The 14,851-nt window shown below is 34.0% G+C and overlaps 7 protein-coding genes and 1 pseudogene across 8 annotated transcripts, besides 1 other annotated feature; 3 read left to right on the top strand and 5 right to left on the bottom strand.

The window, feature by feature from the left end:
- Positions 1 to 14,851: part of a mobile genetic element that runs on past both edges of the window.
- TVAGG3_0373520 (uncharacterized protein) lies at positions 255 to 509 on the top strand (the record flags this gene model as incomplete). The annotated part of the gene is made up of 1 exon (XM_001312477.1): positions 255 to 509. The coding sequence occupies one exon, from the start codon at positions 255 to 257 to the stop codon at positions 507 to 509; it is 255 nt and encodes an 84-aa protein (XP_001312478.1).
- TVAGG3_0373510 (uncharacterized protein) lies at positions 534 to 1,391 on the top strand (the record flags this gene model as incomplete). Its single annotated transcript, XM_001312476.1, has 1 exon — positions 534 to 1,391. The coding sequence occupies one exon, from the start codon at positions 534 to 536 to the stop codon at positions 1,389 to 1,391; it is 858 nt and encodes a 285-aa protein (XP_001312477.1).
- On the bottom strand, positions 4,125 to 5,094 carry TVAGG3_0373500 (annotated as a pseudogene). The gene has a single exon. A coding segment is annotated over exon 1 (970 nt).
- On the bottom strand, positions 6,612 to 7,193 carry TVAGG3_0373490 (KilA, N-terminal/APSES-type HTH, DNA-binding family; the record flags this gene model as incomplete). The annotated part of the gene is made up of 1 exon (XM_051231867.1): positions 6,612 to 7,193. The coding sequence occupies one exon, from the start codon at positions 7,191 to 7,193 to the stop codon at positions 6,612 to 6,614; it is 582 nt and encodes a 193-aa protein (XP_051101597.1).
- TVAGG3_0373480 (organellar and viral DNA polymerase type B) lies at positions 8,484 to 9,305 on the bottom strand (the record flags this gene model as incomplete). Its single annotated transcript, XM_051231866.1, has 1 exon — positions 8,484 to 9,305. A coding segment is annotated over one exon (822 nt), but the record flags the coding sequence as incomplete, so codon positions are not given.
- On the bottom strand, positions 9,995 to 10,628 carry TVAGG3_0373470 (integrase core domain containing protein family; the record flags this gene model as incomplete). The annotated part of the gene is made up of 1 exon (XM_051231865.1): positions 9,995 to 10,628. A coding segment is annotated over one exon (634 nt), but the record flags the coding sequence as incomplete, so codon positions are not given.
- TVAGG3_0373460 (organellar and viral DNA polymerase type B) lies at positions 13,174 to 13,734 on the bottom strand (the record flags this gene model as incomplete). The annotated part of the gene is made up of 1 exon (XM_051231864.1): positions 13,174 to 13,734. A coding segment is annotated over one exon (561 nt), but the record flags the coding sequence as incomplete, so codon positions are not given.
- TVAGG3_0373450 (uncharacterized protein) lies at positions 13,752 to 14,516 on the top strand (the record flags this gene model as incomplete). Its single annotated transcript, XM_051231863.1, has 1 exon — positions 13,752 to 14,516. One exon carries the CDS (start codon positions 13,752 to 13,754, stop codon positions 14,514 to 14,516), a length of 765 nt encoding a protein of 254 aa, XP_051101593.1.

Genomic DNA, 14,851 nt, shown 5'->3' with positions numbered 1-14,851 from the left:
TCAGTTTGAATAGAAGGTTATATGGGCTTCGTGGACTTCACCCTTGCCATGCACCTTAATGTTGTCGCTTCTGCATTCGCTAATGGAACCTTTCTTTTTCTTACGTATATTTTACCATCTTTACTCTGACTTACGTAATAGAAAGGATGTTGTATTCCTCTTGCGTCATTTAATATAATAGACTCTCGCTCTGATTTTGACAAGCTCATTTTACATCGGTTAAAGTTTTAATTTAGTTTTTTATCTGCAGTCAAATGACTCAGACAAGCCCTACGGACAAGACCCAAGGTGTCATAGATGTTGAAGCATTGAAGAAAGAAATTCGCGAGCAAATTTTATCCGAACTGAAGGAACAAAAACAAGAACAAAAGCCAGAGAGACCAAAGAGAAAACTTAGTGAAAAACAACTAGCTGCATTAGCTGCTGGAAGACAGAAGAACCCACGTTTGCTGGCGAAAAAAGCTAGAGAAGAAGCAAAAGCTAAAGAAGCTGAAGCAAAGAAAGAGTAAATGGTTTATTTTTATCCGAATTAAATGTATAGACAAATACCTTTAACTGTTGCGTTCAGTAGTGAAAACCCTGACGTCAAAATAAAGGGGAACAGAGTAACGTTTAAGTTTCCAACAGACTGGATTGTGAACATAAATGAAGAGAAGTACATTGGCATAACATCTATGTATATAACACGTGCTTTCAGAAAGGTTGACTTTATACTTCAAGTCGAGATAGAAAATGACGAACAGTCTTTAAGCGCCCAAAACATTCACATATACAAATACTTTAAAGACGATACAACATTGCAACAATGTATGATTTCATTTAATGAGATGTTCGAGAAAAAGTTCAACATTGAAGTACAAACTTTACAGCCTTTACGTGAGTTTCTTGCACAACTGAAAGAAGAAGGTAGTCAGCCACAACTTATAGACTTTCATTATGAATTTAATGAAAATGAAGATGGAACTCATGACTGTCAATTCATTGTATTCTCACCATTCAATGAAGTCGCTAAAAAGAAAGAAAATCCATTACGTATAAGATTTCAAATCTCCGAACCAAGTGATGATTTTAAGAATGTTTTCAATTATGATGCAATGCTTCCGAGGAAAAATGAATTTTCAAAGATTGTAACACCTGGCATTTGGGATAGAAAGCAAGCAATACTTTACTCTAATATAGCCAAAGGCGTTGAAAATGAGTTCATTGGTCATACAAGAACTTCACCACTTCCTAACCCTAAATACTATAAATTAACTGGCTTCAATCGTGAGTTTTGGATAGACATGTACTCCACTCATGACCATAAATGTCCAGTGTTCTTGCCTCCAGATGGGAAGGACTGTCTCTACATTGAAGCACAACTCTTAAACTCTACCATCGCAGTATTGTAAAATCTACGCTAGCTTTATTTTTATCACGAATGACCTCATTGCTGACAAAAATAAATGACCTCAGAACTTCAACTTACGAATAAAGCTTGTTTTAGTCGTTATTGAAAAGTTGAACTTTTCAGCAAAGCAAGGTTGACATGACTTACATAAGTCGAATGCAATCTCTTGACCATCATGAAGTGCTTTGTAAAGTTTCATTAAACTGAACTCAGAGTCTTTGTCATATGTTCCAACAGGTATGTGAATGTTCTTATCTTCATTGTAATAGCATTGTATAGCTTCAGGAAACATTTCATTAGCGGTTAAAGCAATAACATCTTGCTTCACGCCTTTCATTCTGCAGTGAAATGCAACTTCATTTAAATCGTTAGTGAGTAAGTCTATGTAGGTCTTCTTTCCACAGAAAATACTTTTATAAGCTAAACTTTGTTTTCCAGGTGTTATTTCTGCAAAGTCGCTATGAAATTGACCAAGGTTCTTTCCTATAAGTTCGCGACCATATCTCTTCTTAAACTCTGCTGCAAGCTTTGGGATGTCTTCATTATATAAGTGCATACTGTCGGTATCCTGGTAAAAGATTTGAAGTCCCATGTCCTCTGCAGTACAGAATACTTCATTCATAATACGTTTTGACATAGACAGAATATTAACACCAAGTGGACAGAAGTTAAAGTGTCTGCAAATGCTTTTCGTTAGCTTGAAAATAGTTTTATCTGAACCATCCAAACCTTCGAACTTCACTATATGGTTGTAATTTCTTATAGCATATCTTATAGCATCTTTGTCATCTACTATGGTTATTTTTGACTCAATAGGAGATAGAATAGTTTTGCCATAAATGCTGTTCAGAATGAGTTTTATAATTTCTTGTAAGGGGTTTTCTTCTTTCTTATACTTTAACCTTAACTCAAACAACTTCTTTACTTCATCTCTTATTCTCATATCTCTGTTTCCATCGTAATAGTATCCTTGCAACACTTCACATTTGACACCTTGATATTTTATGAGGTCTTGTAATGTTATATGGTCAACATACATGAGACAGCAAGTGTTTGAACTTCTTGGAACGTTAAGTTCTGGATTTAGTTCAGGGTCGCAAACTATTAAATGAAAGTGTCTGGGTATACCAATCTCTGTTATCTTAATGAGAACAAAGAAGCCAGACATAAACTTTTCACCAATGGGTTCCTTTTGGTCGTCATCGAATAAATGTCTCATGAGATACTCTGTGCTTAACATTTCTTCCTTCAATACTTTTGGAATACCTTCTAAAGTATAAAGTCTTGCTATAGCTGAAGGATATAATGAAACAGTGTCGAAGTCAGCAATGAGTTTCTTTTTGCTCTTTTGTTTCATGTTATCTGACAACATACATCTTCCACCTTGAATGCATCTCGAAATAAATTCTCTTGGTTTATTTGAGAGGTCATAAAGATTTCCATTCGGGAAGTATACTCTGTTCTCAAACAATTTGTTAGCAATAGAACAAATACTAACGTAGTCATAAACGTTTAAATCAAACTCTTTCAATAAGTCATTGCGGAACTTTACAAAACCTTCTCTTAAAATTCTTACATCTTGTTTGCAGTAAAACGTGCTATATTTTTCTAAGTCGAAGTGGTTTTCATCTATTCTGCAACCTTTGATGGAATCTATGTTCTTCATAAATGTATCTGCATCATGGATAAACTTACATGCTTCAGAAATGACACCAGTTCTGTTGTCATTTGCTAACAAAACACTGCTGTAGTAGTTATATGGAAATACTTCTTTCGGTCCTGTTTGTAAGTTAAACATAGCAGGAAATAGTTTAAGCTTCTTATTTATAACACTGTAAGAGTCTTTTATAATAATTGCCCTTCCTTTATATAAACCAGTTATTTGCATTGTTCGTGAACCTTTAATGATGGGAGTTCCTTTCACTTCTGTCATGTGTCTTAAGATGAAGTTTATGTCATAACTGAGGTTATGGAAATATATTAAACTCTTGTCAGGAAGTCTTTCCAAAAATTCTGTTGCACAGTTTTGACCCCAAATACTTTCACTAACTGAACCATCTTCACTGTCATAACAGATGTTAAAAGCTTTATGAAAGCCATCCGTACTACACTCAAAGTCAGCAAAGAAAACGTGCTCAGGTATGAACTTACATTTAGCTTTATTTACTTCTTTTGACTCTGCTTTCTTCTTCAGTTGTACACAATACTTTGGAGCATATGTCAAATCTTTAAATGGTGCAAGGTTCTGTTTATATAAGTCAGTCGTATATGTGAAAAGTTCTCCATAAGAAATAGGTTCAAAATATTTGCACTCCCACAATGTTTTCATAACATCCCATAGCGGTGTAGTTCTATCCATGCGAACTACATATTTATCTTCTCTCTTTGTATATATTTTCATCTGTTTTTCAATGTTCATTCCACCACACTCCTTCAAGATTTCTATATAGTTTCGAATGAAATATGTTGTCATTGGAAGTCTTTCATTTAGCATGTAGTGGTCTTCAACAAGAAGTAAGTCAATAGTTCGAACAGTTTCACATTCTTTTGGTATGTATCTCTTTATTTCATTATGTCTTGAGTCATTGAAGTAACCAATGGTAACATTAAATGCTATACCTGTTGCGTCAGAAATTTCTTGTACTTTACTTTGAGGAAAGTCTCTAACACGAATGACTTCTCTCATGTGGTCAATAGTTTCTTCATTTACTCCAGCCTGAATGCAAGCATAAACGAAGCAGTTATCTTCTGTCATAAGTGTTGCAGTTCTTTTGTTCAGTTCATTGAAGATTTGGTAGCGTTCAAGATTTATAGGTAATGTGCAAAGATACTTCCAGAACTGACCGCTTCTCTTCTTATAAAACTTCTTTTCACCATTATCTTTCCAAAAGCTTTCTATAAGTGCTGGGTTTCCTGTTTGCTTAAGAGCTTCCAAAATGGCTTTCTGGTCATTTGTCAGTGTGCTTTCATCTCTATATGGTCTCTTCTTGGTTTCCTTTCTTTACATCTGACATTGTTAAGCCTTCATATTCTGTTAAATCATACATCTTTATTTCAGTAAGATTCTTTATGTTTGTCAAGAAGAAGTCATAGTGCATTTCAACAATACCTGCAGCATTTGCTTCTATCTCTGATATAAAGTTCTCCTTCAAGAGCTGATGTAGTAATGTTCCAATATTATTGAGGTTTAACGTAGAACATTCATACTTTCCACCAAGTTTATAACATACCATCCATCTCTGTTGGGAGTTTATTTTAATTTTCTCTAAGAGTCTCATGAAAACCTTACCGAAATGTTTGTGTAAGTAGTCTCTGTTTGGTTCATCTAAAGCTTCGATGTTAAAGTCAATGAGTCTATTGCCTGACTTCACATTCCTCTTCCTATTTTCTTCATCTTTCTTTAACCATCTCTCACCTTCTTTTGGTTTGTCGTCAATGGAACGAATGACATTATTAGCTTTGCGAACTTGTTCTATAGCACTTTTAAACATCTCTCTTCTCTGTTGTTTCAGTGTGTCATCTCTCTTTCGTGTTTCACCAACGTTTGCATTTGTTATGTCAAACATTTCTCTTCTTACTTCATGTGGTACAGCTCTTCTTGTTTCACCAACGTTTGCATTTGTTATGTCAAACATCTCTTGACGAACGTCATGTGAAAAGAGCTTTACGAGTATGACCACGTTTGCATTTGTTATGTCAAACATTTCTCTTCTTACTTCATGAGGTATTGAACGTCTATGATATAAGTCAATAGCAACGTCATTTAAAGGAAATGCTCTTGCATGGACTTCGTCCTCGCCGCGTTGCGGCTTTATGAACTCATGAATTCTATCATAAGTTATTTCACCATTATAGTCATTGAGGATGTCAGCGAGTGCCTTTTTGTTTGTTGTGTAATGCTTTGCAACATCTATATTAGCTTCTGTAAGAAGTTGTTTTATTTCCGAGTGTTCTAACTTAGACAACTTCCGATACATCTTTAGTAGGAAATAAAAAAATATTTTTTGAAAAAATAAACTTAGAAAAATTATTTCTTTCTATATTTGCCATTCCGAACTTCGAAAAGATGTTTTATACCAGCATAGAATTTTTCTCTAGAGCTTGGTCTTATATTGTTTTCATGACAATATTTTCTATATTCTTCATATAAAGCCTTTTTTTCATACATTTCATAAGGACAATCTAACCAGAATAGTGCATATCCAGTTTCGTTATCTAGGTCTCTATATGTTTCTTCTGTTTGTAGAATTTCGCTTTCTTCTATTTGTAGAATTTCGCTTTCTCTATTTAGTTCTATGACTATATATTGTGGCTTAAAAAGATGTGGGCAAGAAGGGTCTGGCGCTATGTAAAAAGTTAATTTTTCTGTCATCTTTTCTATCGGATAAAAAATATTTTTTGAAAAAATTAGATTAGATTTTTTTAAGTTATTTTTCAAAATAATTTAATATTTTTATTTTAATGAAACACATGCAAGATTGCAAGTTCTTTTCATACAATGCTCTCGCTACTGTCATCAAGAATGAGTTCAATAATGCTTCAAACGTCAATGTTATCTTTAACAAGAAGTTTGTGAAAGAATCTAAGTTTGGTCAGTATGTCAGACCATTAGCTTGTCATTGACCGCAAACGTTATACTTCACAAGAGTTAGCAGTAGTTTTGAAACAAAAGGGTTTCTTCGTGAATGTCAAAGATACTCATTATACTATTATAAAGAACTCCAACATTGACTTCTTCAGTATTGCTATGAATCTTTCCGAACAGAAAGAATATAAGAAGGGTGAAACAAATGTGAAATATTATTCTTCATCTCTGAAAACAATAACGAACAAAGATGTTATACAAAAGTTCTTACCAAAGGTTGAAGAAGCTTCTATTGACATTGACGAAGGAAGTGAAATGGTTGAAGAAATTGACCCTGACGTCATTTAAGCAAAAATATATTTTTGGTTAGTCTTCATATCGATATTTTACAACAATTCCCCAATGTATAAACTTTTCATACGCTTTTTCATAAGCTTTATATACCTTCAGAAATTTTGCATAATCTTTAGAAGCATTTAGATATTGTTTAAATGCTTTGTATGTCTTCAGAAATTTTGCATAATCTTTTACATGTTGTTCGTTCTCTTCTTCTGTCATGAGTTCCGAATATTCTAAATTCATGTTCTTTCATATGAGATAAAATTTTATAAAAAAATAAAATTAGCTTAGATTTTTTTATTCTTCCTCTTTGAAGTTATCGAAATATTCTGTTATTTTTTCCTTCAGTAATGTTAAGTCTTCTTTGAATGTAAGTATTGTGCAACCTTTGATGTCATAGTGTGTTTGAGGAAGAGTATTTTTGACAATTTCCTTTATTTGCTCATTCGGTGTCATTGAAATCGGTAAGTTTTCACGATAGAACCAGTTTCTGTCAGATTTGTAAATCTTAGCAAGGTCATAAAAGCTTTTGTTGTTTCTTCTGACTAAATGCAACATAACCATATCTTTATCTTCTTCTTTCTCCAACTCTTCAGTATATATCATATACTTATAACTCTTTTCCTTTCCTTTTGGTACTGAACGTGGTATTCTTTTCTGTATGCTTTTGTCTTTGGATTCAATGACTTCATCTTTTGCTTGAAGTTTCTTTTCCATCTCTCCACGTTCTTGTCTATGAATTTCGTCAAGAAGTCTGTAAACATGCCATGCATAACGAGGAGAAGCCCACATTGCAACTGCATTTACTAAAAGTCTATGAACATAATAACCTCTTAAATTTATTGGCAAATTTTTACGATTTTCATGTGTTTTATGCAAGACCGAAAAAAGTCGGTCTAGAGAAATTTCACTCAAAAGTTCTTGTGTGCTTTGGTTTTTGAACCAGTCGTCTGCGTGTTTAGTGTCTGGAGCAAAACATGCTGTCAAAATACTTTGCATTTGGTACATATCGTCTTTGACCGAACGAATGAGACGGAGTTGTTTGTTAAACTGAACCCACTCGTATTCTTCATTTATGGCTTCATGAACGATAGCAGTTGTTGTGTTCTCTGTTGTTGACATATCTGTCCTTACATACAAAATAAAAAAATAAATAAAAATAAAACTAACTTTATTTTTCTGTGTTAAAGAAATGTTAAAAATTCAGGGTTACATATGTGAAAAGAAGTCACGAACAAATGAAGGTCATAAGATTCAGCACATAATTCTGAATTGAATGGTGTGTCATACATGTCAAGCCGTCAAGAATTGAAGGAGATACGAGGCTATAAAGATTTTGGATATTTTCTGACACACACCCTGAGGGAAAAGTGACAAAACACGACGATAGAAAAAAGTGACAAAATTGAGAGAAAGTTGTTTCCCGACCAAAATGCAATCATGTTGAAAAAGTGACATTTGTAAAGTTAGACGATAGGATTTCCTGAAAAAGTGCAAGACTTGTTCTGAATCAGGACAAGATTTGTCTTGAAAAAATACAAGACTTGTTCTGAAAAAATACAAGACTTGTTCTGAAAAAATACAAGACTTGTCTTGAATCAGGACAATTGTTCTCAAATTTGAGAACTTTACAAGAAAAACTGACTAAAAAGTGCAAGACTTGTTCTGAATCAGGACAAGATTTGTCTTGAAAAAATACAAGACTTGTTCTGAAAAAATACAAGACTTGTTCTGAAAAAATACAAGACTTGTCTTGAATCAGGACAAAACTTTACAAAATGTAAACTTTACATAACCGTTTCTATCGTACATGATATTTAGTTGACATTGTAAACTATCTTCATGTAAAGTATGGCGGTTTGAAACCGTCGGGAACCTTCACTTTTTTGACGAACTTTCCGCAGCAATTTTTAAAATTTGTGAAAACTCAACGGTTTGACACGTGCCATATGTCATTTTACTCAGAATTTTGTGCTGAATTCAGCAAAAATAATGTTTATGTTAGCATGTTAGATCTAACACGTTTTCTAACCTCTTTTCTAACATAACTATTTACAAGCGTTTTACATGGTATATGTTGCGATGGTTCATGACTTTAAACAGTTTTGTAGCTTCTATTTCTTCTTTTAGTACATCGAATGTTTTAACAATGCCGAAGGTTTCTTTATATTTCTTCTTGACGTCAGATAGAAGGAAATCGTCAGCAGTTGGATAATTTTTGTTCAGAAATGCTAACATGTCCATTTTATCTTCTGCTGGCTTTTCTACTTCTTTCTTTAAATCTGCATAGTCGTTTCTCATTCTTTCTATCTCTTTGACGGAGTAGTTATATTTCCTCATCGCTGCCTTACATTTTGAACATTGCGGGTTCATTTTTGCGTTATACATTGAAATTTGACCTGCTAAAACAACTAAGGCGTCAATTGCTCTCTTCATCTCAAACATAGCGGGTCTTAGTTGTTCGTTCCATACTTTGCCTCTTCTATCTTTATCTCTTATTTCCCAAACACATTCAGCAACTAATGAAACAAAGTTATCGTAGGTCTTAAATTCTTCAGATTTATATATGTCAGAAACATTCTTATAAACCATGTCGCAATCTTTGTCCATAACTTTATGGTTGCAATGAAAACCAAGGAATTCATAATTTACTTTACGTATGAACTTCTTTATTTCTACTGAGTCAGTTGTTTTGACTTCAATTTCGTCGAATTCAGGAATAGTTAGTTTTTGTTGTTGGATTTCAGGCAATTTGGGTAAATGGTCAATAATGTCCTGCATTTCATAAAGATACTGTTCATTTGTTTCATCTTTCGCACTACAGTCTAAATTACTTGTTAAAAGTTCTTGCTTTATCTTCTGGATTTTTGTTTCGAAAGTATATGAAGAAGGAATGAAGCTTTTCATCTCTACTAACATAGATGTTGGATTCATGACTAACGAGTTTGGTGCTGTAGTTTGAATTGTTGTTGTGCCGATTGTTGAAATCATATCTTTACATACAAGATAAAAATTTTTCTTAGAAAAAAATTAGCGTTATTTTTCTTTCATAAGGAAATGTCAAAAATTCATGATTTTCGAGAGTTTTAGACCATGTTAGAAAAGTGGTTAGAAAACGTGTTAGATCTAACATTCTAACATAAACATTATTTTTTGGTGTAAATAAATGGTACCATTAATGATATCATGACTGTTCTCATTCATGTCTGATTTACATCTAATGAAAAAGTTTAGAAGAATTTTCTTATTCTTTCTGGCATATTTTTGTCTTTCCAGTACTCCCGCTCTAATGGTCCCAGATGTGTTGGCTTTGACTCTCTCAAGTTCTTAGATGGTATAACATCTTCAACACCTCCTTCATATCTTACTTTATAAGTGTCATCGTTTGTTGTAGCCAAGTATTTCAATAACCACTCCTCGCTTTGCTTCGTCAATGGTTTCAGCAAGTTTGCCATTACTACTTTCAACTAACTTATGTCGAGGGTAAAATGCTATGGAGTCGTCAGCAGCTTTTATAAGATATCCATTACCTTGTGTAGAGTCTACGATATAATAGTTTCTACTTAACCTTAAACGTTTCTTTGTCAACGGTTTGTCGTCAAGAACTACACGAACTTTTGTACCAGGAATGAGGGTAAATTGTGTTGAATTTCTGATATTTTGTGTTTGGCTTCGTTTCTTTTGTATATACTTTTCTTCTTGTTGTTGTGTCATTGAATTTGGTGTATGTCCTGTTGTAGAATGTGTTGAGGAATTATATACTTCGAGAAAATGTTTCATTGTTTCTTCGGTAAAGTCTCGCTCTTGATTTAAATCTCTGAGCGTTCTTATGAAGCGGTTTATGATGCCGAGTATGTTATGGTTATGGTCTTCAGTAGTGTAGTGAGTTATGTTATGCTTAATGAGAAATTCTGTGATTTCATTGCTGAGGTATGCACTGTCTTGGTCTGATGTTAAAGTACTTGGGTTATGTTCTGCTACAAACTTTTGTAAAACTCTTAACACTTCACGAGTTCCTTTATTTTTCATTGGATATGCATATGCTTTACGAGTGTTAACATTTATGAAGATGAGGAATGGTTTATGTCCTCCTTTTCTGCTTTGAATGAGAGTGTCAAATTGGTATGCGTCAGGAGTGTTGGAGTAAATTGGTAAAAAGTAGTCGTAAGGGTTTATTTTTGTTTGATGTACAACATTTTTGTCAAAGAACCTTTTCACTTCAGCTCTGTTAGTAAATCCCCAACTCTTTGCAGCTTCATTGAATTTCTTAAATGACCTCCATGGATGTTGTTCGAATACTTCTTTCAAGCTCATTTATGTAAAGTTAAAGATTTTAACCAACTCGTATCCAAGCGTGCATTGTTATATAAGGAGGCATATAATCTTTTCCATTACCTGCTGGGTCTGTAATACCAGCTACAACATGTGTATGATTTCCTGCAGTTCCACAGAAAATACCTGTGCTAACATCTTTGGGGTCAGTTGTGATATCATATCTATGCATTCCCTGTCTATCCGAACCCGCTGCAAGATTTGTATAACCTCTTTTTGTTATTGAATGTGAATGGTTTCCTTCCACAGATGTTCTTCCACTGAACCTATGCATATGTGAAGGAAGGTTTTCAATACCTATTTTCTTTGAACCTCCCATCTTCATTGACTGAGTATTAGTGTAGAATGGAAAACTGTCAACTATTTCATACCATCTACCACCAAATAAAGTGTTTGGATTTATTGGATTCATAGACGTATAAACAGCTCCTATAGGATATATTAAATCATATATGCTCATAACTCTATAAACATATTCTAAAGAACTTATGTCATTAAATACCATTTGGAATGTATCTCCCGGATGAAATGTTGCATTTGTTCCACTTTTATAATGTAATGTTAGTTCAATAGAATTATCCAAGAAAAATTCAAAAGTATCTGGTTGAAGACCTCTAACAAATTCAAATGGAGTTGCTGGTTCACCATTTATAATTTCTGTTGTAAATGTCATTGTATCTGGTTTCGAAAATTTCTTTGTTAGTTCTGCATCCACATAAGTTTTGTCTGCTTTCTTATCTAACATTGTTGGTAGTTCATGTGCTTCAAAGTTTCTGGCATGACTTTCAATGTTCCTGCAACTCTTATCTAAACTGTTAAGAGTATCTTTTACGCTTGTACTTGGATTTTCTAATGGTGCACTTGAACCAAGGTCAAAGTTCAATATTATGTCGTCTGCTCTAACAGTAGTGAAGGATTTATGTGTATGGTTCTTGTCAGCTTTACTGTCTAATGTAGCTTGAAGTTCATTTATATCGGAGATGTTGTGTTTATGAGATTTCAAAACTTTGTTCGTTGCTTCGAGTTCAACTTTGTCAGCTTTACTTTTAATAGCATCTTCAAACGTTATTTTTGCCTTAACTCTTAACATAAATATTGGTTCAACTAATACACCGTTAACATTGAAAGTAGAGGCATAAATTTCACCGGTATAACCAAATGCTTCTGGTGCTTTAGCTACATCATACTGTACAGTACAGCTTATGTCATAACCTTTAGCACGAATGTATTTATATCTTCTTTCATTAACATTTTTTGTCTTCGCTTCATCACTTCGTGTTAAATATCCATGGTAGTCCGTTATAATCTGTTCGTCTGAAGTTATATAATGAACATGGTTCTTGTCCGCTTTACTATTTAATGTAGCTTGAAGTTCATTTATATCGGAGATGTTGTGTTTATGAGATTTCAAAACTTTGTTCATTGCGTCAAGTTCATTTTTGTCCGCTTTACTATTTAATGTAGCTTGAAGTTCATTTATATCGGAGATATTGTGTTTATGTTCTTTATCTGCTTTTTCGGCTAATTTCTCTTCTATCTCATTTATTTCAAGTTCATGCCTACCACCACCTCCCGAAGAAGTATTTTTCTTCAGCTCTTGAAGAACGTCCACTTCGCCATCTTTGGTGTCAATAATGAGACTTTGAGTTAAAACCTTTCCTGTCTTAATGGATGTTTGTAAAACTTCTTCTTCACCATGTTCGGGGTCATGGTCGTCATCATATCTTGTGAAATCAGAGATGTTGTCATACATTAAGCATATCTGTCTCAAAAGTTCTGCTATTTGAAACTGGAACGAAAGATATACAGAACTTTCATCATCTCCTAAAGTCAAGTCTGCTTTCTTAAGTATTTCTTGAATGTATGCAATGAGAACAGAGTACCTTGGAAAATATTCGAACAATATTTCATTAGCTGTTGGTTTTGGTGGTTCTTTTGGAGTTTCTGTTGTTTCAGTTCCTTCTGTAGGTTCTGTTGGAGTTTCTGCATCTCTTGACTTCAATGCTCTTGCTCTCAAAGACCTAAATGTTAGAGCACCGGGTTTTACAAAGGACTTTATAAATGCTTTAATAGTTCCTGGTAAGTTATTGTTAGCATTAAGTAAGTTCCTTATGCTTCCATCATGTACGTCCATAGCACTATGTAAAAAATCTATACTTTTCTTGTAGTCAGCAATAGACTGACTGTGATTTTTTAAAGATTTGTCAATACCTTTAAGCCAATCTTCATGCATGTCTGATACTGAGCCAAGAATATCATTTGCTTCCTTTAGTGTATTTTGTGCTTGTCGTAAAGTATCCAATCCCGTACGTGCATTGTTTGCTATACGTCTTACAGTATCTATTTGACTCCTTGTTTCTTGCATCCAACCAGATAAAGTTTTAATAGTATCCGAACCATTTGAAATGAAGTTCAAAGCATTTTTAACGTCATTTAAAACTTCTTCACCAAGTACCGCCCATATCTTTCCGATTTGGTATTGAAGAACTCCATATGAAGCAGCTGTTAAACCAGTATTTATAAGGTCCCATATCCATGATTTAGCAGTTTTTCCATCCTTTCCATCCTTTCCATCCAAACCGTTTTCGCCTTGAGGTCCTTGTATTCCTTGTATTCCTTGTATTCCTTGTATTCCTTGTGGTCCTTGAGGTCCGGTGTCACCCTTCTCTCCTTTCAGTTCATCTTTATGTTCGTTATAATATTCTAATGTCATAAGGTGTACATCATTACTGCTACCAGCAACGCCGAGAATTTGTTTCTCATTCATGACTAAATTCTTTAGGCATTTAATGTTGTCGTCAAATCGAAAGCTCTTTAACAATTCAATGAGAACATTTAATACTTTCACTAATGAGGCATCTACTGTAGAATTTATATATTGCACCGTTCCATCATTTATGATGGGAACCTTGCTTGTTGTAATGAATGGGTCATAAGTGTTAAAAGTATCGAAATCAATGACTTTTTTAGTTTTTCCATCGTCAATGACTAAATCATTGCCTTCAATGGTTAAAGTTGAGTTTTCGTTTACTAGTTCATGTGCTCTTCTTGCTTCATTTGTTTCATACGCATATGCAGCAATAGTCATATTTTAATGAGAATAAAATGTTGTTCTATTTGCAAAGTACAGACCCAAACGAATACGGGACAGTAAAGCTACAAACAAACTTAGGTCTTCAGAATGAAGCGCTTGCTTTCAGAGTTGTTGACTTCAATACTATCGCAACTTTTGTCATAACAGATGAAACAGATTTCATGGAGTTTGAAATAGATGACAAAAGAAGTGTTGTAACATTTCCTAACAGAGCCGAGTACAGAATAGATAAAATTGCTGGAGTCATAGATACTCTCATAAATGAAGAAACTATTGACAACATAGATGTCGAACTCTCTTCTGAGGGAACATTGAAGTTCAGTAGCAAGAAAGAGTTCAAGATACCAAGAATGAGTCATAGAGTACAACTTCTTCTGGGAGCATACCATATGACATTTCCTTTGAAAAGTGTTGACAAAACGATTGAGATGAAATCTGTTCCATACGTATGTTATGGTAATTGTTTGTACGTTGAGTCAAAAATAGCTAATGTCACAGGTATTTCAGGAGTTAATAGTAAAGGTTCAGTAGAATATAAATCCTTCTGTTATGCAGTCAATTCAATGTTCATTCCAAACGTTCCTGTCATAGCAACTCATTTAGGTAAATGGGTTCGCATTAGTCCTCATAATTTGAAAGACATGCAATTCAGACTTGTTGACTTTCAAGGAGAGCCTGTAGAACTGAAGGCACCAGTGCGAATGACTGTTGAAGTTGACTTTTTAGAAAATATTAAATGCAACAGCTTACAAGAGAACTCAGAGCTAAAAATATAAAGTATGAATGTTATGTATTAGGTCATGAACTTTGGTTGTTGCTGTTTGATGAAACAAATGAGTTAGTTATGCCAGTCAAGAGAACAGAAAAAGGCGTCAAAGGCGCCGAGCGCAAAGCGCTATATTGTGTTAGTGAAAACTGCACCAAGTCAATAAGATTAGGTTTGCATTATGAAGATGAGTTCGATACTGTTGAAGAAGTTTTGGACAGATATTACAAATTGCTAACTTGAATTTTTTTGACTGACGGCGCAAAGCGCCAAGATGGGCTCAAAGAGCCCTCCTGACTGCTTTAATTTACTAAAACATATTTCAAGCAAAGCTTATAGTAAGTA

This window comes from Trichomonas vaginalis, chromosome V (assembly GCF_026262505.1).
Source record: "Trichomonas vaginalis G3 chromosome V, whole genome shotgun sequence".
In the NCBI taxonomy this organism is placed as follows: domain Eukaryota; phylum Parabasalia; order Trichomonadida; family Trichomonadidae; genus Trichomonas; species Trichomonas vaginalis.
This window is presented reverse-complemented; position numbering and strand designations above follow the sequence as displayed.